The sequence below is a fragment of the Erpetoichthys calabaricus genome, chromosome 5 (genome assembly GCF_900747795.2).
Source record: "Erpetoichthys calabaricus chromosome 5, fErpCal1.3, whole genome shotgun sequence".
Taxonomy (NCBI): domain Eukaryota; kingdom Metazoa; phylum Chordata; class Cladistia; order Polypteriformes; family Polypteridae; genus Erpetoichthys; species Erpetoichthys calabaricus.
In genome coordinates this window covers 28,522,979-28,547,962 of record NC_041398.2, presented here as the reverse complement: position 1 = coordinate 28,547,962, position 24,984 = coordinate 28,522,979, and the positions used below count along the sequence as shown (strand labels likewise).

At 42.2% G+C, this 24,984-nt stretch overlaps 1 protein-coding gene across 2 annotated transcripts in view; it reads left to right on the top strand.

Moving 5' to 3' along the window:
• The first annotated feature begins 3,053 nt into the window (after positions 1–3,053).
• The window catches only part of LOC114651576 (gastrula zinc finger protein XlCGF57.1-like), a 38,276-nt gene continuing 16,345 nt past the window's right edge, over positions 3,054–24,984 (top strand). For both annotated transcript variants that reach the window (XR_003716217.2, XM_028801401.2), the window contains exons 1-2: positions 3,054–3,356; positions 16,869–17,419. Coding sequence is in view for 1 of the 2 variants with exons in the window: in XM_028801401.2 (XP_028657234.2) it covers positions 16,897–17,419 (523 nt within the window). In the remaining variant the exon portion in view is untranslated. The remainder of the gene's footprint in view (positions 3,357–16,868; positions 17,420–24,984) is intronic.

Sequence of the window (24,984 nt, the reverse complement as noted above, 5' to 3'; positions counted from 1 at the left end):
AGAGGAATTGTACAATTTTTATTCCACACTGGAGATCCTTCCTGTCCTGTGAGGAGCAGCTTCCATACCACACTGTGATTGAACTAGCGATAATACTGTCCACTGTACATCTGTAAAAGTTGCTGAGGATTTTGGTTGACATGCCAAATTACCTCAGCCTTCTTAAGAAGTACAGTCTCTGCTGTGATTTCTTTAGAAGCTGGCAAGTGTTGTGGGACCAGGTGAGATCCTCACTGAAGTAAAGTTCCAAGGAAATCAAAGATTTTCACCCTCTCTACCTCTGTCTCACCAATGTATATTGGGGTATGCTGCTCCTTCCTCCTCCTCCTAGGACCAATAATCATCTCTTTGGTCTTATCTGCATTTAAAGAGAGATTATTTTCATGACACCAGGCGATCAGCCCTGCCACCTCTCTTCTGTATGCGGTCTCCTTTCTCACAGTGATTAGTCTCATAACTGTGGTGACATCTGCAAACTTTATGATGCTGGTATTAGTCTGGGAGGCCACACAGCCATAATTAATGAGAGTATACAACAAGGGACTCAACACACAAACCTGAGGGGTCCCTGTGCTCACAGTTCTGATGCCTGAGGATTGATCAAGTCTGAGTCCAGATCTCTATCCAATGGAGAATTTGCACCTGGACTTAGCAAAAGCTGTTCACTCACAACTTCCATGACGCCTGACAGAGTTTGAGAAGTTTTTGCAAAGAAGAATGAAGGAATATGACAGGGTCCCCATGTGCAAAGCTGATTGGGACCTGTGCACACATAGTCAAAGCTGTCATACCCACTATCTACTAAATACTGACTTGAAAGGGGTGAATCGTGATGTTATCAATTCTTTTGTGTTTTATATTTTTAATTAATTTAGACGATTTTTTTGAAAAAAATCTGCTTTAATTTTGACATTAAACAGTCATTTTCTGATAATCAATGTCAAAAAAGTATAATTAATTTCAGTGATTCGATGTTGTGTAACAATAAAATGTGAAAACAACAATTCACATAACCCAATGACCTGATCCACTCACATCTCTGTGTTCCCATTACTTAAAATTCTACAACCTCACATTCTAACAGTCCTTCAATTAACTTTTGTGAACTCTAGGGGGCACCACAGAGCCACAAACTCCAAACACAAATGCACAAACACAAGTCCTGGGTTCAAATACTTGAATTTTTATACAAAATACCTTGCCAGGTCATTCAAGGTTGCACAATCCAAATATGGTTCTTCCTTCTCTTTTTCTTTCTCTCTTTTCTCCTTTCTTTGTCCATCCACTTTCATCCAGCAAGTGTTGCTTTCCTTCCTCCCAGTTCTGACTCATCGGAGGAGACTAGAAGGCTTCCTTTTATGTCAGACCTGGGAGTACTTTCAGTGCCAAGGCATAGCCCAAAGGAAGCACTACCAGGTCCAGTAGAAGTCTCAAAAATTACAGATCACAAATCCCTTCAGCGTCCAGTGGCGGCGCCCATAGAACCCAATAGGGCTATTCCATGGGACTACAATTCCCAACATGCCCTGTGAATATCTGTAAAGATACTGTGACCCAGGGGCACTGCCACCTAGCGTTCTAGGGAAAAATATGACCCAATTTGGCTGTCTTTCCTGTTCTTCCATTAAACTGGCCTCCAGGCCGGGTATGGATCCTTGTAAAATGTCGGCCGGGTTGACCGTCCCTGGATCTCTTACACTGTTTAAAACAACTGTTACATGTACAATATTATGTAAAGGTCATAGATACATGTAAAAAAAGAAATCTGTAAAACGAAGATGCTTCCAAATATACAGCCACACAAATTATCATTCCTAAGCCCACCCCCAGTACCCCCTGTGTCACACCACTCAGGCCAAATTTATAATGGAGTGCTCCAGCCAAATTCACCCCTTCTGACAGCCCACAGACACCTAATTGTCTCTTTCATGTCTAGCCTGCAGACATTATTATTATTATTATTATTATTATTTGGTTGACACCTTTATCCAAGGTGACTTACAACATTTAAGATACAACTGGCTAGATTTATTTTGTTTTTCCTATCAGATAAAAGGCAAGGAAAGTGATTAGACAATATTGTGCTTTATTCTGTTAATTGCTATATTTTGATCTGTAATAACTGAATACTGTAGTAATTACAATTCTTTTCTATTTAATGCCCCTGTTCCTTTTGTGCATTTTGTTCACATTTAAGTACCTAGTTTTAATACAAATAATTATAAGGGAAATGCTAAGGCCTTATTTTACTTGTCTGTTTCCATTTTGGGGCAAAAAGAACTGAATAAAGCTACATCAAAAAAACAAATAAATAAATAAAAACCAAAGACACTATATTGAAAGAAAGTAAACGAATGTTCATTTTTAAAATTTGATGCATGTTGGAAAGAACAGTCATGAGCAATGGTCTTCACTTTAACAAAATTTAAGGAATTTAAAAAATAGACAATGGTCTCAGGTGTCTATCATCTGGAATTTTGTTTGCCTGTAATACTGGCTTAGTAAATTAATTTTGGTGTATGGTGTATTGCAGTGATTCGCGTAAGAGGTTGTGTAATTTTTGGGCTACCTGAGGTTCTGATGCACTGTTAAAAATTGATATCATTTTTGTTTCTTGCCTTGTTTTATTGTATATGTGGAGTATGTTTTATGATCGTAAATTCTCTAAAAAATATTTCTTTCAGTGATAAAGTCTACCCAAACATAATCTGTATTTCTGTTATTAACAGATGATTCGCACAGTAACGTAATTAACGTCGATAATCCTTAAGTATATTTTGTTTAGAATCATGGTTGTTAATTAAAACGTGAATACGTCACTAATTAAATATGTAGATATGCAAATATGTATTGATATACGTTTACTAAAAATAAACTTTATTAACACACAATTGCCTCACTCTGTCCCCGCCCGTTCCTACGCATTATCTTTCGACTGTACCAACATTTCAGGAAGGCTCTGCTCACAGTTCACGTCATCAGCACCCTTTATACATATTCGTATAACACATTATATTGACAAAAGGCCTCCTTCAGTAATGTTTCCAGTCCTCCCCACGCTCTCCAATGAATGCCGGCGTCCCGATCGTCTTTGACTGCGCAGGCGCCGGTCTACAATATGGCGCCGTGTGGCTTTTGTAGGGCTGCGCAGCCTCTGAGGATTCCCGGGAATTTTAAAAATGTTGTTTGTTTGTTTGTTTATTGTGTGCAGATGCCGTCGCGGTCACGTTTAATTTCACAATCGCGAGATGAATTGTTTTTGTCCAGTTCTAGGAAGACGGATGCAGGTTGGCGTTTTGTTTTGCTTTCATTTTCTTTTGTCAAATGCGCTCGTGTGGATCTCCGCCTCCCTGCCGGTGAGTTGATTTCTTCCTTCCTCCCTTTCATTGCTTTTTATCACCGAGATAAAAGGATAGCCTTTACTGGCAGTTTACCTAAACAAACATAAAAGGGAAATTGTATGTATTTTTCAGATGTGGACATACGTATAAACATATAGTGCCTGTAAAATTAAGTAGCAAGATTTCATCCAGGGTCGATGATTAATAAAAATCTAATTTTCCAGGTTTATCTGTATAAAAATAGCTGAAAACTAGCGGGCAAATTCTCTAGTGTGCACGTTACGAGTCACTTTCTGATGTGCTAATATCCTGCTAGGTGGCCTCCTATACATTAAATATGTATGTTTTGTGCACATATTATGAACCGTTGCAAAGCTCAAAGGACCCGTTTTTTATATGGACCGAACCGGTCACAGAATGAAGCAATGATATTTGAGCAACCAAACAACCCCAGCGGGGTCTTTTGTTTCCTGGTGCCCTTGCAGTTAGCTGGCCACACACTGGCAGAAACCCTGGGGGTGCTGATGGGCTGAAAATACAACAGATACGTGTGTCTGATATCTGAGCACATTCCCAGAATGCAAAGAAAACTAAACCAATTCAATAAGTTCTAAGAGATACGTTTGATTGATTGGTAATAATTAGGAGTTGACATAGGTGCCCAGGTACTGCTTCATGCCTAAATAATATATTCATAATTCATTTATATAGCACACTTTTCACATGAAGTGCAGCTCAATGTGTTTTATGCAAAACATAGTTACCATTAATATATATAAAGATAAAAGCATACTGTATACTATATACTAGTTAGATGCTCCTGAAATTCCAATAATACTAAATAATAAGACTGCATCCGTGCAACCTTTATATTGCTGATGGAAGACTCATAAATTGGGTGGATTTGCTAACCTCTTCATTTAGTGTGTTATTTACCAGGTAAGACTTTGAAAGGATGGGCCACTTGGCTTGGACCATTGTTCAGACCCCGCTTAGGTGTTCTAAAAGATGATCTGCTGTGGCAACCCCTCACAGGAGCAGCCGAAAGAAGAAGTTGTGTGAGAGTGTGCAATAGGTGCACAAATGGCAAGAAAACCCTCAGAAACAGCATCTGAGATTATGGGTGGTAGATATAAACACACACATAGAGACCAAGTATTCATTTTCAAAGCTTAAAGTTAAACTTGAAAGACATCAGAGCACAGTATTCTGTGTTAAATGTTAAAAACAAAGGCAGGCAACTCTTAAACATAAAGGTGCCAAACTGGATCTTCCCAGTGATGCCATAGGGAAACCAGCTTTGGTTCACAAAAGAATCATCCAAAGAAACCATATTTATTTAAATCATAAAAGGCTCCACAAATAGCCATGAAATAATGGCAACGGATTTGTGAAATACCAATGGGCTCATGATTTGAAAGGGACTCTTGCTGCATATCATGAGACTAATAATAATAATAATAAGGCTAAGTATTTTTTGATTTCCTAGTATCGTGCTAGGTGCCCTACTATACATTACATATTTCCGTTATGTGCACATGCAAAGCCAATAGGACCAAATTTTTATATGGACCGAACTGGTCTCAGAATTAAATGGTTATCTATTAAGCAGTGGTTATTCAAGCAACCAAACAACTCGGTAAAGGACCATTAAAGAACTATTTGTAAGAGTGCATTGTCCATTTGAACTATCTATTTTGAGGGAGAAGGGGAATGGGAGAAAAAGATATTTAAAAACATTTTTTCTGGCACCTAGCCATTTTCACAATATCTGGTGTTTTAATCTGTTGAGGTAAAACTAGGAAAAAAATGAATTAAGTTCAAATAAAATCACATCAGCAGGTTTAATTTTTCTCCATTTTGCAGACTGTAGGCAGTCTTGTCAAGCTATGTTGTTTATCATAACATTTCAACATCAGGCTTTTGAATTGCTGTAATATTAGATTAAATAAACTTTATTAATCCCTTGGGGAAATTCAAATGTATACAGCAGCAGAAGCATTAAAAAACAAGAATACAGACTTACAGGATGGATAATACAATCAATCAATAAACAAATAAATCCATTTCAAAGTTTTAAACAATAGCGGAGACCAACAAGAGCTGCAGCACCAGAGGCCTTCTAATGTATATAATAAGTGCAAAAAAGCCAGCAGCTTGTCATAAGTGACTTCACGCCACATGAGTTCCTTGTAATTTCGTTTCAGTGTATTGTGCTGGATCAGTTGCTGTGCCCATATGTTGGGCTTAGTCACAATTAAATATAACATCTCTTATAAACTTACTGACATTCTGTAAAGGGTCATCTGTACCTGATAAATCTACCATGCACCCTAGACATTGGTGAATGGCAGCTTTGAAAGTTTCTCAGCATTCTTATTACACCACACATTTCAGAAGTCACTGGCATCTTAAGTTGCTGTTTAAGCAAAATCATTACCGTTTAGTTCTCTATCAGTAGAACTAGAATCTGTCATACTATCACTATTATAACATGACAAATTGCTTCCCCTCCTTTAACCGTCACCTTATCGTGGTGGAGGGGTTTGCGTGTCCCAATGATCCTAGGAGCTCTGTTGTCCGGGGCTTTATGCCCCTGGTAGGGCCACCCAAGGCAAACTGGTCCTAGGTGAGGGATGAGACAAAGAGCGGTTAAACAAACCTCCTATGAAGAAAAACAATTTTGGACGGCGTTTTCCCTTGCCCGGACGCGGGTCACCGGGGCCCCACTCTGGAGCCAGGCCTGGAGGTGGGGCTCGATGGCGAGCGCCTGGTGGCCGGGCCTGCACCCATGGGGCTCGGCCAGGCACAGCCCGAAGAGGCAACGTGGGTCCCCCTTCCCATGGGCTCACCACCTATGGGAGGGGCCAAGGAGGTCGGGTGCAGTGTGAGTTGGGTGGTGGCCGAAGGCGGGGACCTTGGCGGTCCGATCCTCGGCTACAGAAACTGGCTCTTGGGACGTGGAATGTCACCTCTCTGAAGGGGAAGGAGCCTGAGCTAGTGCGCGAAGTTGAGAGGTTCCGGCTAGATATAGTCGGACTCACCTCGACGCACAGCTTGGACTCTGGAACCAATCTCCTTGAGAGGGGCTGGACTCTCTACCACTCTGGAGTTGCCCCCGGTGAGAGGCGCCGAGCAGGTGTGGGTATACTTATTGCCCCCCAACTTGGAGCCTGTACATTGGGGTTTACCCCGGTGGACGAGAGGGTAGCCTCCCTTCGCCTTCGGGTGGGGGGATGGGTCCTAACTGTTGTTTGTGCGTATGCACCGAACAGCAGTTCGGAGTACCCACCCTTTTTGGAGTCCCTGGAGGGGGTGCTAGAGGGCATACCTTCTGGGGACTCCCTCGTTCTGCTGGGAGACTTCAATGCTCACGTGGGCAATGACAGTGAGACCTGGAAGGGCGTGATTGGGAGGAATGGCCCCCCTGATCTGAACCCGAGCGGTGTTTTGTTATTGGACTTCTGTGCTCGTCACGGATTGTCCATAACGAACACCATGTTCAAGCATAGGGGTGTTCATATGTGCACTTGGCACCAGGACACCCTAGGCCTCAGTTCGATGATCGACTTTGTGGTCGTGTCGTCGGACTTGCGGCCACATGTCTTGGACACTCGGGTGAAGAGAGGGGCGGAGCTGTCAACTGATCACCACCTGGTGGTGAGTTGGCTTCGATGGTGGGGGAGGATGCCGGTCAGGCGTGGTAGGCCCAAACGTGTTGTGAGGGTCTGCTGGGAACGTCTGGCAGAGCCCCCTGTCAGAAGTAGCTTCAACTCCCACCTCCGGCAGAACTTCGACCACATCCCGAGGGAGGTGGGGGACATTGAGTCCGAATGGGCCATGTTCCGTGCCTCTATTGTTGAGGCAGCTGACCGGAGCTGTGGCCGTAAGGTGGTCGGTGCCTGTCGTGGCGGCAATCCCCGAACCCGCTGGTGGACACCGGCGGTGAAGGATGCCGTCAAGCTGAAGAAGGAGTCCTACAGGACCCTTTTGTCCTGTGGGACCCTGGAGGCAGCTGATAGGTACCGGCAGGCCAAGCGGAATGCGGCTTTGGTGGTTGCTTAGGCAAAAACTCGGGCGTGGGAGGAGTTTGGGGAGGCCATGGAGAATGACTTTCGGACGGTTTCGAGGAGATTCTGGTCCACCATCCAGCGTCTCAGGAAGGGGAAGCAGTGCAGTGTCAACACTGTATATGGTGGGGATGGTGCGCTGCTGACCTCGACTCGGGACGTTGTGGGTCGGTGGGGGGAATACTTCGAAGACCTCCTCAATCCCATTAACATGCCTTCCAATGAGGAAGCAGAGCCTGGGGACTCAGAGGTGGGCTCCCCCATCTCTGGGACTGAGGTCACCGAGGTGGTCAAAAAACTCCTTGGTGGCAGGGCCCCGGGGGTGGATGAGATACGCCCGGAGTTCCTCAAGGCTCTGGATGTTGTAGGACTGTCTTGGCTGACACGCCTCTGCAACATCGCATGGACATCAGGGACAGTGCCTCTGGATTGGCAGACCGGGGTGGTGGTCCCCCTCTTTAAGAAGGGGGATCGGAGGGTGTGTTCCAACTACAGAGGGATCACACTCCTCAGCCTCCCTGGAAAAGTCTATTCAGGGGTCCTGGAGAGGAGGATCCGTCGGATAGTCGAGCCTCGGATTCAGGAGGAACAGTGTGGTTTTCGTCCTGGTCGCGGAACAGTGGACCAGCTCTATACCCTTAGCAGGGTCCTGGAGGGTGCATGGGAGTTTGCCCAACCAGTCTACATGTGTTTTGTGGACTTAGAAAAGGCATTCGACCGTGTCCCTCGGGGAATCCTGTGGGGGGTACTCCGAGAGTATGGGGTACCGGCCCCCCTGATAAGGGCTGTTCAGTCCCTGTACGATCGGTGCCAGAGCTTGGTCCGCATTGCCGGCAGTAAGTCGAACCCGTTTCCAGTGAGAGTTGGACTCCGCCAGGGCTGCCCTTTGTCACCGATTCTGTTCATAACTTTTATGGACAGAATTTCTAGGTGCAGCCAGGGTGTTGAGGGGGTCCAGTTTGGTGGGCTCAGGATTGGGTCACTGCTTTTTGCAGATGATGTTGTCCTGTTTGCTTCATCAGGCCGTGATCTTCAGCTCTCTCTGGATCGGTTCGCAGCCGAGTGTGAAGCGGCTGGGATGAGAATCAGCACCTCCAAATCCGAGACCATGGTCCTCAGCCGGAAAAGGGTGGAGTGCCCTCTCAGGGTTGGTAGCGAGATCCTGCCCCAAGTGGAGGAGTTCAAGTATCTCGGGGTCTTGTTCACGAGTGAGGGAAGAATGGAGCGTGAGATCGACAGGCGGATTGGTGCGGCATCCGCAGTAATGCGGGCATTGCATCGGTCTGTCGTGGTGAAAAAGGAGCTGAGCCGCAAGGCGAAGCTCTCAATTTACCAGTCGATCTATGTTCCTACCCTCACCTATGGTCATGAGCTATGGGTAGTGACCGAAAGAACGAGATCGCGAATACAAGCGGCTGAAATGAGTTTCCTCCGCAGGGTGTCTGATCTTTCCCTTAAAGATAGGGTGAGAAGCTCAGTCATCCGGGAGGGGCTCAGAGTAGAGCCGCTGCTCCTCCGCATCGAGAGGAGTCAGATGAGGTGGCTCGGGCATCTGATCAGGATGCCTCCTGGACGCCTCCCTGGTGAGGTGTTCCGGGCACGTCCAACCGGGAGGAGGCCCCGGGGAAGACCCAGGACACGCTGGAGGGACTATGTCTCTCGACTGGCCTGGGAACGCCTTGGGATTCTCCCGGAAGAGCTAGAAGAAGTGGCCGGGGAGAGGGAAGTCTGGGCATCTCTGCTCAAGCTGCTGCCCCCGCGACCCGACGTCGGATAAGCGGGAGACAATGAATGGATGGATGAAATTGCTTTCTTCTGCTTGCGCTTTCTGTTCCAACAGCCCATATTCAGCTCTACTGCTGTCACAAATGGCCAACCAACGGCAGCCCTCTATCACTACATGGGGATGATGGTGTGTGTATGACTAGCGACAGACGAGTTATCTCGGGGATAACGTTAAAGAGGACTCAACTGGCCAGTCTAATGGCAGGATTATTTTTAGAAAAGCAAATAACTTATAATTTTTGTACATCTTGATTAATTTTGGAGCCCTGGGCTACAGTCATTGTTTGCCTATGCAGAAGTCTGGCTGTAGTTATTTATTATGAGGCAGTGGGTTCACCTCTGTGCTGGGCTATTGGCTCCTTCCCTTTGATGGTGCCAGAAGCTTGGCAATAAATGAAGGCTCTTAGGGGTAGAGCAGGGGTGTCCAACTCCGATCCTGGTGGGCCGCAGTGGCTACAGGTTTTCATTCTAACCATCCTCTTAATTAGTGATCTTGCTGCTGGTTAACTTGTTTTGCCTTAGTTTTAATTGACGTGACACAGACCCTTTAGTTTCTTTTTCTTCAATGAGCAGCCAAACGATAATGAAACACAAAACAAAGCCGCCACATGACCAGCTCACCTGAAAATAAAGAAAGGTAAAGGTCTCGGTCATGTTGGTCTGCTCAGGTCACCAAAACATCTTGATGCTGTTGGATAAAACGGAAAATCAACAATCTGTTGTGGCAGAATGAGAGCAGCGACAAGCTTTAATTAACAGCAAGAATTGTCTTCTCATTAAGAAACTGGTTGGAGTGAAATTGGCTGGAGTTTGATGTTTCAATTTAGCTGGTCATATGTTGGTTCGTTTCACATCTTATTTCTGTTTGGCTGCCATTTAATGAAGAAACAAATCAATTCGGAGGACTGCATCCTTAAAAACTGGGCTATAAAAATGAAAGGTAAGGGAGTTAATTAGCCGTGAAATCTGCTTGCTGATTAGGGAAAGGGTTAGAATGAAATCCTGCAGCCACTGCAGCCCACCAGGACTGGAGTTGAACACCCCTGGGGTAGAGCCTGCAAAACACGTTTTTATATACTAGTGAGGATGCCCCAAGCCCCACTGAAGAATCTGCTTCTGATAGTCTTTTTTTTATTGGCGTATGATTTAGCCAGAGTACATTTACAGTACACCTGGCTTTACAATGTGTGTCAAATGCATAAAGCAGTGATACTCAAAGTCCCTGTGGCTCCAGGTTTTTATTCCCACCAATTTCAGTATTGAATTAAGCTTAATTTAAGTTTCCATGTTTTGTGGTCAAAATAGAAATTACCACATTAAGTTTGCTGCATCATTTATTTAAATGTACCATGGAGTTATATATGTGTGGCATGGGGATAATTTAGTGCTCTCTAGTTTATTGGCTTTTTAACTTGGTTTTTAAAGTTTTCATTGTAACAGTTTTGCATTCTGCCATTCCAGCTGTTCTGGTTATTTAATCCATGATTTATTACCGAGTGTATCAATGGATCTGGTGTTTAAGTAGTAATAGCTTTTGTACATTCAGTGTTATTTATCTGGATGCTTACTCTCACTGAAACCAGATGTGCTTAAAACTGGGTGGGAAAAATTAGATGGCTAATTGAGTGTCACGTTTGTAAATCAATCCAACACTTGATTAAGGTGTCGCTCAAAGTAGAGGCAGTGATTTTGAATTTGAAAGAGCAGAGGTGCACTGGTTCACCTGGTTCAACAGGAGGCACACTTCTGTTTATGGTTTACTGTCTACAGTTGAAAATTCTCCTAAAAACCCTATTAGACATAAACGTGTATCGTGTGTGCTAAGAACACATTGCAGGTTTTAAAAATAAACATAACCTGGTGCAAGGGAAAAACCTTTATTTATTGGCATTCAAAGACATTAATGAACAAATGATAAACATGAGCAATAAGTTGTTGCAGGTACTGTGTGTACTCGCTGTTGTTCAGCATTACTGCATTAGAGTAGGTGTTAATGTAAGCTTGAAAGAATTGGCAGCTGTACCCATGAAAATATAAACTGCAAAATATGCATTTGAGATAAAGTGTGTCACACTCCATTAAAAGGACTGCTGTTAAGAGAGCTGATAATGACGAGTTACAGGAGAGTCAGATATCAGTACTCGGAACACCTGAATCAACAAATCTGTCTAACACCACCAATAAAATCAGGGAGAAGGCTGCACAGCATCCGCCTTCTGACCGCACTTCTAAACAAATAACTATAAAAAATTAGCTTTACTGGAAATTCAAACCATGCCGTAACTAAATTGACACCAGATTTTGACATGTTGTACATCCACAGAGCACAATGCTTATCTAAACTCTATTTACTGTTATATAGAGAAAAGCCAAGCAAAATGACACCTTTTATTGGCTAACTAAAAAGATTACAATATGCAAGCTTTCGAGGCAACTCCGGCCTCTTCTTCAGGGAAGATGTAATACAGAAACTGAAGTTTCCTATGTTTATATACACACTCTAGGACAAGAAACAACATTGGTAAATATTTAAATGAGAAATTTTAAATGTAAAAAATTAATAGATTCATTCAGGCTAGGGTTAATTTAACGAGAGAAAAGAACAATGTATTGTCAAGATCTCTGGATAAGATAACTGTCCAACAAAGTCTTTTGAAGTTTGTAATGAGTTTTTTCAAAACAATGTGGGTCTGTAGACAGGTTGTCTGTTATTCTGAGAGATGTAAACAATCCTCATATCTGGCCATAAAACTCTTGTCTTTATTCAATCCATGTTGTAAAGTATTACATTTTAGCATGAGTTTAACTTCCCATTCTTTTCAGTCTTGCTGTGTTTTGAAGTTGCCCATAAGCACTGTGACTTTAAAGTCCTTCTCACAGTGTCCATGGCTGTTGAAGTGGGCCGCCACAGGAACATCTGTGTTGCCATGTTTAATGTGGAACCTGTGTAAATTCATTCTCTGGCGAAGTGTTTGTCCAGTTTCTCCCACATAGAGTGTAGTGTCAGGACATTTCATGCAGAAAATTAGGTAGACTACATTAGATGATCTGCAGGAAAATGATCCCTTGATGTGATGTTCAAGTCGGCAGTGTGGTATAAGTATACGGTCTGTATCATAGATGTGGGCACATGTTTTGCATCTTTTCTGTAGGCATGGAGATGTGCCATTTTCTGTTGGTTCACTTAGGGAGCCTCGGATAATTAATTGTTGAAGGTTTGGTGGTTGTCTGTATGCCAGGAGGGGAGGTTCAGGAAATACATTTTTCAGTGTTTGGTCATTGTTTAGTATTGGCTGGAGTTCTTTTATAATTTTTCGAAGTGTTTCAAGATGTGGGTTGTAGGTGACAACAAGGGGGATGCGATCCTTGTTGTCTTTGTTTTTATATTCCAGAAGGTTGTCTCTGGGTATGGCAGTAGCTCTTCTTATTTGAGTGTCTGTTGTTTTCGGGGTGTAACCTTGTCTGATGAAATCTTGTCTGAGCTCCTGCAGTTGTTGATCCCGGTCTGTTGGGTCTGAGCAAATACGATTGTACCGTATTGCTTGGCTGAAAATAATGGAGCACCTTATATGCTTGGGGTGGAAGCTATCACTTTTCAGGTAGGTCCGTCTGTCTGTCAGTTTGTGAAAAATAGAAGTTACAAGGGTGTTGTCTTTCAGTTGAACGGTGGTGTCAAGGAAGCTGACTTCTGTTTTTGAGTAATTCAGCTTCAGCTTTATGTTGGGGTGAAAACAATTATATTCATTATGAAAATGGAGACAACCACCAAACCTTCAACAATTAATTGTCCGAGGCTCCCTAAGTGAACCAACAGAAAATGGCACATCTCCATGCCTACAGAAAAGATGCAAAACATGTGCCCACATCTATGATACAGACCGTATACTTATACCACACTGCCGACTTGAACATCACATCAAGGGATCATTTTCCTGCAGATCATCTAATGTAGTCTACCTAATTTTCTGCATGAAATGTCCTGACACTGCACTCTATGTGGGAGAAACTGGACAAACACTTCGCCAGAGAATGAATTTACACAGATTCCACATTAAACGTGGCAACACAGATGTTCCTGTGGCGGCCCACTTCAACAGCCATGGACACTGTGAGAAGGACTTTAAAGTCACAGTGCTTATGGGCAACTTCAAAACACAGCAAGAGAGAAAAGAATGGGAAGTTAAACTCATGCTAAAAGGTAATACTTTACAACATGGATTGAATAAAGACAAGAGTTTTATGGCCAGATATGAGGATTGTTTACATCTCTCAGAATGACAGACAACCTGTCTACAGACCCACATTGTTTTGAAAAAACTCACTACAAACTTCAAAAGACTTTGTTGGACAGTTATCTTATCCAGAGATCTTGACAATACATTGTTCTTTTCTCTCGTTAAATTAACCCTAGCCTGAATGAATCTATTAATTTTTTACATTTAAAATTTCTCATTTAAATATTTACCAATGTTGTTTCTTGTCCTAAGAGTGTGTATATAAACATAGGAAACTTCAGTTTCTGTATTACATCTTGCCTGAAGAAGGGGCCTGAGTTGCCTCGAAAACTTGCATATTGTAATCTTTTTAGTTAGCCAATAAAAGGTGTCATTTTGCTTGGCTTTTCTCTACATTCATAATGGCTAACACGGTACAACACCCTAGTACTGTTGTTATATAGTGATGCAATGGATAAAATGACACAAGATATTGCAGCAGACAGAATTACTTTTCAAATATGTGGAGCACAGTAGCTGCGGTGGTCTATGTATATGTGTCTCTCTGTCTCCACTGTCATTGTGCTCATTACAATGTGCAAATTAATTATTAAGCTTAAGTTACCTTGTGCTAGTGAGCTCCTAAATAGATAACAGCAATTTAAGCTTTTTATTTTCTCCCAGCTTCAAGTGTTCTGTTCAGTATCTTTTGTTCTGTCCCTCAAACCCCAACAGTGTTTTAAAACACACAGACTGAAGAAATGGGAGTGGGTATTTTAGGAAGAAGTCCTGTGGGTGTAGGCTTTGCAGCACATAATTTTGCCGCTAAAATCACAACACACTTTAACAGGTTGTCCCCAGATATGCATTCTCGTTTGAGAATCACATCTGACCCAACAAGACTAGCTCTGCTGGTTGCTAATTCTCTTTATTAATATAGAACTAAGCGAGCAAACTACATAAAAAAGGCAGGTTAATAAGAAAACAACAAAAAAACATTGTTAAGGATTTAAAGATAAATTTTGTGGTTTTTTGAATGAGGAATAAGAAGAGAAAAAACAAAGAGGAATGTAATGAAATTTGAGAAGTAAAGTTACTCGCTCATTGTGAAACTGGTCAGAGCAAAAATCTATAGCCTCATGGGATCCACTGGCATTGATGTCAGTGTCCCTTTTTTTTTTTTTTCTTGCTGAAGTCAAATCACCTTCTGCTTGTGTGGTTGTAGTAGTAGAAATATTGTCACATGTGAAACAGGGGTCCTCCATTACACTCCAGTAGGGCTACAGTGGCTGCAGGTTTTCGTTCTAACTGGTTTCCTATTTAGAAGGCAGTTCATGCTGATAATGAAACTTTCTATTTAAGTAGTTGGCTTGTTAGTGCTTTCATTCATCCAAGTCAAATGATAAAGCTGAAGTAGATTGTTTATTGGCAACAAAATGAAGTATATAAAGAAAATTACCCTTTTCCTACTGTTAAATAATATGGCTGTGGCTGTACCATTGTATTAAGGAATGCTTTGCTGCCTCAGGTCAAGATGTGCAGCCTTTAACATATTAAGGGAATCATATAATCGGAAAATTATCTGGTCATTTTACAATGGAATATACCTAGTGTCAGAAAACTAGGTATGTGTGAGTGATCAGGAGATCTCCAGAAGGCCAATGACCCAAAACATGCATGCAAAAGCATAAAAGAAAAAGAGCCAGCAATGAGCTGTATCTGCTACTGAGGTAAAGGAACTCTGCCATCATTGAAGAGTGAGAAAAAAATTCAAATGAAGAGTTGGAAGATCAAGCAGCTTCTAGATGGATACAAGAACCATTTGGAGACGTCATCACTGCCAAGGATTATACAGCCAACTAGGGAAGGGTGTCTTGGTCTTTTTCTTTTGGGAAATAAAAAAGCTGAATGTAAGTTGAACAAACATCATATTTTTTGTATAATGCTGGGTCTCTTATTAAAATATTGTGACAATCAAAAGTTAGTATATGTCCAGTTATTTTTGGAGTTCATGGTATGTGATATACAGTACCTAAAATGCAATGTCAAAAATACTGTGCCCATTAAAAGTATTCACCCTCTTGTAAGTTTTCTCATTTCTTTATTCTACACCATTATTGCTAAAGTGAAAAATATCATTGCAAATTGGTCTAAATTAATCACAAATATAAAACCCAAAATAACTGATGGTATAAGTATTTACCTTGCTGTAGTCAGTAGTTAGTAGGTGGCAGCCATGACTGCCTTGAGTCTGTTCTTATAGGTCACTCTCTATCAGCTCTGCCATTTTTTTCTTCTTTCTTCTTTTAAGCTGCTCAAGCTCCATCAGGTCTCGTGAATATTCTGAGTAAACATCCTTTTTCAAATCCCAGTCAAAAATTCTCAACTGGATTGCAATCAGGACTCTGACTTGACCACTCCAGGATATTCACATTGTTGTTTTGAAGCCATTCCTGTGTAGCTTGGGCTAGTTTTCCTGAATACAAATCTTCTACCAAGGCACAGGGTTTTTGCAGAATGAGTCCAGTATTCCTCCATGGTTTCCCTGTATTTTGCTGAATTCCTCTTACCCTCACAAGACTGCTAGGGCCTGCTGCAGACAAGCATCCCCACAGCCTGATGCTACCACCGCCATGCTTGGTGGTGTGTTTTTGATAATGTACAGTGTAATATGGGGTTTAGTCTGATGCTGGATTTTGGTCTCAGACCACAGAACCTCCTTTCAGCTGACCTCAGACTTTCTTAGGTGCTTTCTGACAAACTCTAGCTGAGATGTCCTGTGCGTTTTTTCTCTTTGCCACTCTCCATAAAGCTGCAGCTGGTGAAGCACCTAGGCACACGTTGTCTGCACAGTCTCTCTGTAGCTTGTGAGTCCTTTGCTGTTATCAGAGGCCTCATGGTGGCCGCCTTCATTCGTCGTCATCAGTTTTTGTAGATGGCCTGCTCTAGGCAGACTTAGATGTGCAGTACTCGTTCCATGTAGTAATGGTGGTTTAACTGGATATTCAGTGGCTTGGATATTTTCTTTTCTCTATGCCTTGACTTGTGTTTTTCATGTGCTTGCTTGGAGTGTTCTTTAGTTTTCACTGTGTAAATCAATTCACCATACTGACTTCCCCAAAAATTGCCGTTCATCATACAGTCAGGTTCATTTAGACTACAATCAACTGAAACGCCAGACAGGTGTTCTCCATGCAACTCATGATATGATTTCTAAAACTAATTGACTGCACCAGTGATTATATAGGAGTGTCATATTATAGGGTCCATTTCTGTTAATTAGTGTCAAAAAAGCCAAATTAAATCCACTGTGACTCAATAATGTATAACAATATCTTATGAAACTTTCCAAGGGGTGAATACTTTTTAGGCATTGTCTTGTTAAAAAAAAGTATTCATGTATTTTTTTTCTTCTTTTCTTTGAAAACTGAACATTTTCCTTATTCCTTTTTATATAGACATGAACTGAAGAACTGACTGGTTGACATGGAAGACCAGACTTGTAATTCTGCACTGAGGTCTTCTGCAATTCAGGAGAATGACGAGGAGATTATGCTGTATACTGACAGAGGGGAGGCAAGAGTAGATCTTGTCTCCTCTGTACTGCAAAGCCATGAGCGGAGACCTATCTGGGTTAAAGAGGAACACTGCGAAAGGCATTGTGTACTTGTTGAAGAGGAGAATTGTCACCCTGGCTCTTTCCAGTTTAAATCTGGCATTTCCACCTCCACATCAGCACCAAAAGTAGAGTTGTGTGATTTGAGTTCTGTCTGTATTAAAGAAGAAGGTTGTGAACCTGGGTTTGACTTTGTTATAAAACCAGGCTTGGATCCTTTGACTGTTTTAGGTGAAGTCACTTTACTGAAGTCCTCCATAAAGAGGCAGAACATCTCCTGTCCTCAGCAACCTGAGTTACTGCAGTGTGAGAAAGGGATTATGGTAGAGACCTTTGTCAGTAGGCCTCAAGAGGAAGAGGCAGCAACCCATACTACCAATCCATCTGGAAAAAGTAAGTGATGCAGACACTCTTTGTCTTGGTTTTTTTTTTTTGTTTTGTTTTGTTTTTTTACTAGACTTTAATGTTGTTAGGTTTTTCCTCCATACATGAAATCTGTTACTAGTTTGATAATCACATTAATAAATAGACCTTTGTGTGATTTTAGTTTTAGATGTGTAAGTGTGCCTTCACACCTACTACTACTTATCAGCCCTAACCTTAACATTTTGCATAAGACATCAAGCATGACTTTTAGTTAATTTTTGTTTTGGTCACAGCTATCTATTTTGCTTCATGCTTTATGGTTGCATTAACAAACTGTAGATGCCAGTGAAGCACTTATTTTAAATGCATGTGTTTTGTGCTGTTTGAACACAGTTTAACATAGGACGTTTAACAAAATGAGAGAAGACCATTCAGTTCATTAAGCTTGTTTCTTTGGCTAATAACTAAGATGTTTCAATATGTCATTCAGATATTTTCTTTTGTTGCAAAAACCACCTACTTGAATCGCCCTGTCTGTCCACAGGAAACAACTTGATTCCCAGTGGACTGATTTTGTTGAAATCCGGCACACTTGTTTTTTTAAGGAAATTTACTTGGAAACTTCAGTTTTTGTTGAGATATCCCGTGCTGTGCAAAGTTTTGAAACTTCAAGCTCTCACTTTGAAAAATTGTCTATTTTAAAAATAGAGGAACATTTCATGCATCTTCAATTACATACTGTATTAGTTTGCTGTTTCAACAGTCCCTTCAGAAAGGTCACTTCAACTTGTACATTTTTCTCTTCAAATTATCCAACAGCCACTCCTGACATCAAAACTGATTCCCAGTACAAGCTAGCCAAACGCCAGGGGCCTCATGTATAAACGGTGCGTACACACAAAAATGTTGCGTAAGCACGTTTCCACGCTCAAATCGCAATGTATAAAACCTAAACTTGGCGTAAAGCCACACACATTTTCACGGTAGCTCCAACCCTGGCGTACGCAAGCTGTCTGCTCGGTTTTGCAAACTGGCGGCACCAAGTGTCAAAGCAGTGCTGCTGTTCCCAAGTGGTTTCCCTTTCTTTTTTACATCCACAATGCCGGATTTATCAAATACACTGAAATTAACCACATATCATTAATAAATTTATGGCACCTAATTGTATTCAATCAGTAACAATATAATTGTGCACAGAATGTCCAAACTATTCCTCTGTCGTGGCTCCTTTAGCGTTGTTAGAGGACATTGCAAATGGAAGGATTAGAAGAGAAACGCGTATTCAGAGATCATACTGATTTCTTGGCGCATGATGATGACTGGCTTCTACGTTGGTTTAGATTTCTAAGAGCGATCCTCTTGGAGCTGTGTGCTGAACTGGCGCCGGCTTTACAAAGGCAAACTTTGAGGAATTGTGCTCTACCTGCTCCTTTGCAAGTTCTGTACACTCTCGGATTTTTAGCCACAGGAGCTTTTCAGCGTGAACTGGCTGATCGATCCGGTATTACTCAGTCTTCACTGAGTCATACCATGCCACCTGTATGGGATGGTATTATCTGCTTTTCAAGCAGATATATAAGATTTCTGTACACTCTGGTTGAACAGGCAAACATGAAAGCGCAATTTGCAGCAATGTCCGTTTTTCCCAATGTAATCGGAGCGGTCGACTCCACACAAATTGCTATAAGGCACCTTCACAGAATTAATTTGTTTATGTAAATAGAAAGCATTTTCACTCTATTAATGTGCAAATCATCAGTGATGCGAAAATGCGCCTCACTAATGTTGTTGCAAGATGGCCTGGTTCAACTCATGATTCATTTATCCTGAGAAATAGTAGTGTGGCGATCAAACTTGAAAATGGTGCGGTGCATGATGGCTGGCTTCTCGGTAAGATAAGACATTTATTACCTTTTAATCACAGTCGTATGTTATCTGTTCGATGTAACCATATTACATGATTACTTAGGTGACAGTGGGTAACCGCTGAAGACGTGGCTTCTCATCCCTCTCGCCAACCCACTGACTGAACAAGAGCAACTGACCGCCACTCTCGGGCTCGGGCGGTGGTAGAACGTACTATAGGGCGGCTTAAGGGCCGTTGGCGCTGCCTGGATAAGACTGGTGGATTGCTGCTCTATAGTCCACAGAAAGTGTGTCACATCGTGCAAGCATGTAGCATTCTACATAATATGGCAGTCATTTGTAGCTTGCCCGTACCTGAAGAGATGCGGTATGATGAACCTGACCCTGGACCACCAAATGATCAGCCACACCGGACAGCATTACAATGTCGAATGAATGTAATTAACAGAATGTAAAAACAGGTAAGCAGATGCATCATTTATTCACAAATGCATTTAATTTTTGATCAATATCACTCAGTACTGCCTTTATATTTCGTAGTTCATTGGCTACATCTCTCACCGCATCCACCAATGCATTTTGGGATTCCAGAACTGCATCAGTCAGCACACGGCCAGATGATTGCCCAGTGGTTTCCAAGGCAGGGGTGTGTGAGCAGCCAGCGCCAGAAAATGAGGTCGGCACAGAAGCAGCACCATCATCGCCTAGAGCCACGTCCTCGGCATTGGGGTCAGCTTTTGTGCTATTGTCTGGAACTAAATAAACAGTAATTAATACAGCATTTGCTGCCTGATTGTTTGTCTTATTACACATGCAAATTATTTACACGAGTATGGGTAATGGTAATCAAAAAAGAAATAAAACCTCATCATCAACCAGTTTTTTGTGTTTTTTTTCTATGCTTTCGCCATGCTATAGTGTGAATTCTACGCTCGGCGTTATACATGAGGCCCCAGGAGAGGCATAGTTAACTGTAAAAGTCACTTAAGTAAAAATGTATGAGGAAAGGAGCTCTGTAAGCAGGAGATCTGTAAGTATAAATGTCCTCAGTATTTACATTAAACACATCCTCACAGCTGCATTATCTACACATTATAACAATCCGATATTTCTCTGACACTATCATTTGTCAGCAAAACTAGAACTGCCCTCCATCATGGGCCATATTTTCACTTGAAACTTCAACATCACATTTATCTCATGTGTTTTAAAAATGTCATGTTTAGGAAATTTTGAAGCAAAGTTCAGAAAACAGATAGGATATGAAGTTATGAGATTGAGTAGTAGAAGCTATGCAGTGTTCTCCCTAGCGTCTTTTCCCGGCTAATTTAATTGAGCGCCCGGCTGTCATCTCGCATGACATTGTGAGATGACCGCTGCAGATCTAATGATCTGCAGAGATGGCAAGGGACGAGTGGACGGGTGGGCAAATATTTTAGAAGTAGGATCGCCGATCATTCGGTGCTAAAGCTAATAGCAGGGACAAGGCGGAGTGGAGTTCACATGCAAAGAGTATGGGGCGGTGGGCTTTCGAGAGGGGGGTGTACATGGTAATAGCGGGGGAGGAGCAGTTTAATTAAAGTAGCAAGGAGTATGGAGAGGTGGGCAGGCGAGTGGAGGCTGTACATGATAATAGTGGGAGATGAGCGGCAACAGACTGATAAAAAAAAAAAAAAAGACTAGTGGAACCAGCCTGATAGATATCAGAAAAAGGGGGTCCGGAAGTGACGTGTCAGTGCAGTCTGTGTAGTGCTGCTAAGCTTAGGTCAAGAATAAAGTTGACATTTCCACTTCATTCTCGCCGTTTACCTCGAGATTAAAGTCGACATGTTGACTTTATTCTCGTAGTTTGTCATTAAAATAGAACATCGTAAACTAAACTTCATCTTAAAATGAATATTTCATTTACTAGATTTTCTCAAACCCCGTCATAAATTATGTAGCTCATGAAATGCTTTGTGTTATCGTGTGGTGATTGGTTATGCGGAGAAAGAATAGATAGGATAGGAATTGGGGTTTTGGTACGTCAGATAGAGACAGCACGCATGCAATAAAGAAAAGCCACTCAGAAGAACATCCATTGAATTCTGTGTTCGTGTCTCCGACCACCAGATCACGAACCCAACATTTACACAATTTTTAAGTTAAACCTGTGCGATACCCATTCATATATCCAGATTTTTGAAGCCTTGTCACACCTGCCATAAAGTTCTCTACACTGAATGTACACCTGGGGACCCCTTACTGCGAGGGAGCAGCACTACTGCCACATTACCGTGCATGTTTAATACCAGCTTTAATGCATTTCATCATGAAAATGATATCAAGTATGTATCTTAGCATTGTAAATGTTCAGAGAGCAGGAATATCATGAAGTGAATGTATTCTGTGCGGCGATCCCTCCCGGTGCCTCCTCAGTGCAAGAAGTCTGCTTAAGAAGTGCGTAGTGATTAACAACTCGGTTGGGGAACACTTAACACAAAGCATTTAATGCACTACCCTACCTTATGACGGGGTTTGAGAAAATCTAGTAAACATTGATTTTAAGATGAAGTTTAGTTTACAACATTCTACTTTAATGACAAAATAAACTGAGAATAAAGTGTAAATGTTGACTTTAATCTCGACATAAACGGCGAGAATAAAGTGAACATGTCGACTTTATTCTCAACAGTTTTTTTTTTTTCTTCAATGTGCCCGTATTTGTTTTTTTTTTCTTCACCCTGGCCCTAATACGCAGCCGTAGTTTTGTTAAAGTGACCCATCTGCCATTCCTTTGTTGTTCATATCTTGCCCTGCCATAATGCAAGTGTGCATTGAATATCCAACAGGCTCTCACTTTCCCATTCAAAAGTCTTATTCATAGGTACTTTTAATTTTTCCCAAACGTTTTACCAACATGAGCAAAAAAGTGTACAGAAAACAACACTGCTCAATTATTTCAGAAAAGCGACACCACAAACTAATGAAGGTGCAATGTCAACTCCTCATGTGGCAATTTCAGACAAAGACATTGCAGAAGCTGGTCCATCAGGGGAAATCTCTTTAGCACACACTCTGCCAATTTATAAATCTAAGCACCGCTTATCCGGCATAAACAAACAGTGGTTTAAAGATTTTGATTGGCTAATGGTCAAAGAAAATGGTATGTGGTACTCATTGTGCATGAAATATTAAACAAACATCCCCCAAGGAGGGAGTTACCTTGGGTAAACGTGCCTTGCACAAGAATTCGAAAAGAAAGCTTGCTGGACCATGAAAAAAGTAAAACGCACATTGAGTCTTCTGCTGACCTTTTAGGAAAGTGTATACTAGAGCAAACTGGAATTGGTCAAATTGAAAGATCTCTGTGTTAAATAACTTACAGAGAGATGCCTTTGTGGGAGCTTTAAGATCCATGTATTGGTTGGCAAAAAATGAGTTGCCACATACAACGTTGTTTGAAAATCTGTTGGAACACTGTAAAGAAATTGGTTGTTCCTTTTTCTAGGAAGAAAAGAAGAATAAATATTTAACTCAAGACACCTTCTGCATATGCAAGTTGGCTTTGAAAAATATTTTAAAATTTTTTTCGTTATTTTTCACTTTTCTTCCCGACAGCGACAATACTTGTGCCTCTTGGTTTATGTCATAACAATTATTTAAAATTTTTGTTAGGGTTGCAGGATCCTGAATTGGATACTTCTTAAATTTAATAAAAAATATTTTGGCACAAGTGTCAAACCTTAAAAAAGGAAGTCATATTGAGCATTGGAAAATAATTAATAATAATTAACTAATAAAAATAGTGCACATTTAATTTTCCCCACCACCAAATTTTCCCGTCCCGCCCCACCCAGCTACTTTTTTATGCTACCTGGCTGGAAAAAATTTCTGGGGAAAACACTGCTATGTTAAGAAGGGAGGTGATGGTTAGTGAGAAGCAGTATGGTTTCATGCCAAGAAAGAGCACCACAGATTCAATGTTTGCTCTGAGGGTGTTGATGGAGAAGTATAGAGAAGGCAAGAAGGAGTTGCATTGTGCCTTTGTGGACCTGAAGAAAGCATATGACAGGGTGACTGAGAGGAGCTGTGGTATTGTATGAGGAAGTCGGGTGTGGCAGAGAAGTATGTAAGAGTGTGACAGTGGTGAAGTCTGTGGTAGTGAAAAGGTCATTCAGTGTGGAGGTGGGATTACATCAAGGATCGTCTCTGAGCCCTTTCTTCTTTGCAGTGGTGATGGACAGGTTGACATGAGATTAGACAGAAGTCCGCATAGACTGTGATGTTTGTTGATGACATTGTGATCTGTAGTGAGAGTAGGGAGCAGGTTGAGGAGACCCTGGAGAGGTGAAGATATGCTCTAGAGAGGAGAGGAATGAAGGTCAGTAGGAACAAGACAGAATACATGTGTGTGAATGAGAGGAAGGTCAGTGGAATGGTGAGGATGCAGGGAGCAGAGTTGGCAAAGGTGGGTGAGTTTAAATACTTGGGATCGACAGTACAAAGTAACAGGAAGTGTAGAAGAGAGGTGAAGAACAGAGTGCAGGCAGGGTAGAATGAGTGGAGAAGAGTGTCGGGAGTAATTTGTGACAGATGGGTATCAGCAAGATGTGACAATGCGGGTTCTGCTCCATGCTCCCATCTTACTTCTGGGAGTCCTCGAACCCGACACCTTCGGTAATGACACCGATGAGCTGGACAGTGAGGCACAACAATGAAGCAAGGGGATGCTGCAAAAAGTGCAAAGTGCTTTTATTAAAAACAACACAACCAAAATAGTCTTAAAATAAATAAGTGTGGTGTCTCTCAAAGGTCATTAAATATATAATCCAAAAAAAACGAGTGAACTTCTACTGGCGGCTCCCCTGCTTCTCCCATTCGGGTCCCGCAACAGGGGAGTCGCCCTACCAGCAAATGCAGCTCCATCATTTCTGGTCCGGTAGTCCTCCGATACCCGGCTACATTGGGCTCCAGCCAGACTGAGACTTGGGTTCCTTCCCCAGCGGCCAGGGCGCTCACGCTGGGGCTCAACATGGCCAAAACCTCCACGACTCCACTTCCTTCAATGGCCAGTTGACTCCACTACCGGTCACTCCACCTCCTCCAAATTGCTCAGCAGGAGTGACTGCTTCAATCTGCCCCCTCTGAAAGTCGGCCAAACACTCCTGCGGGGCTCTCCTACCAGCTGCATTACTGTCCAACCTGCTCTCGCTCTCACGCACCGGCTTTCTCCTTCTCGCCACCTTCTTCTCCATTAACCTCAGTTCCTTCTCTCCTTTTTCCTACTTCTTTTCATCTGCCTCGTGCTTCTATTAAATATTCTAGGGACGTGGATCAGGTGTGGCAATCAGCAGCTCCTGGCAACAATTACGGATGCAGATGGCTCCTCACCTGTGCACTTAAGAGAGGACTGTCTGCATCACGAATCACCCGGGAACCGCTCCGGCCACACTACCATGCCCCCCCTCTAAGCTGTGAGGGCGGCGATTATTTATTTAAAAGTGGCTTTTGATCTGAGCTGTGGACCCACTATACAGCACAAGACTGAAAGGGAAGGTCTACAGGATGGTAGTGAGACCAGCTATGTTATATGGGTTGGAGATGTTGGCACTGACCAGAAAGCAGGAGACAAAGCTGGAGGTGGCAGAGTTAAAGATGCTAAGATTTGCCCTGGGTGTGATGAGGATGGACAGGATTAGAAATGAGGACATTAGAAGGTCAGTTCAGGTTGGAAGGTTGGGAGA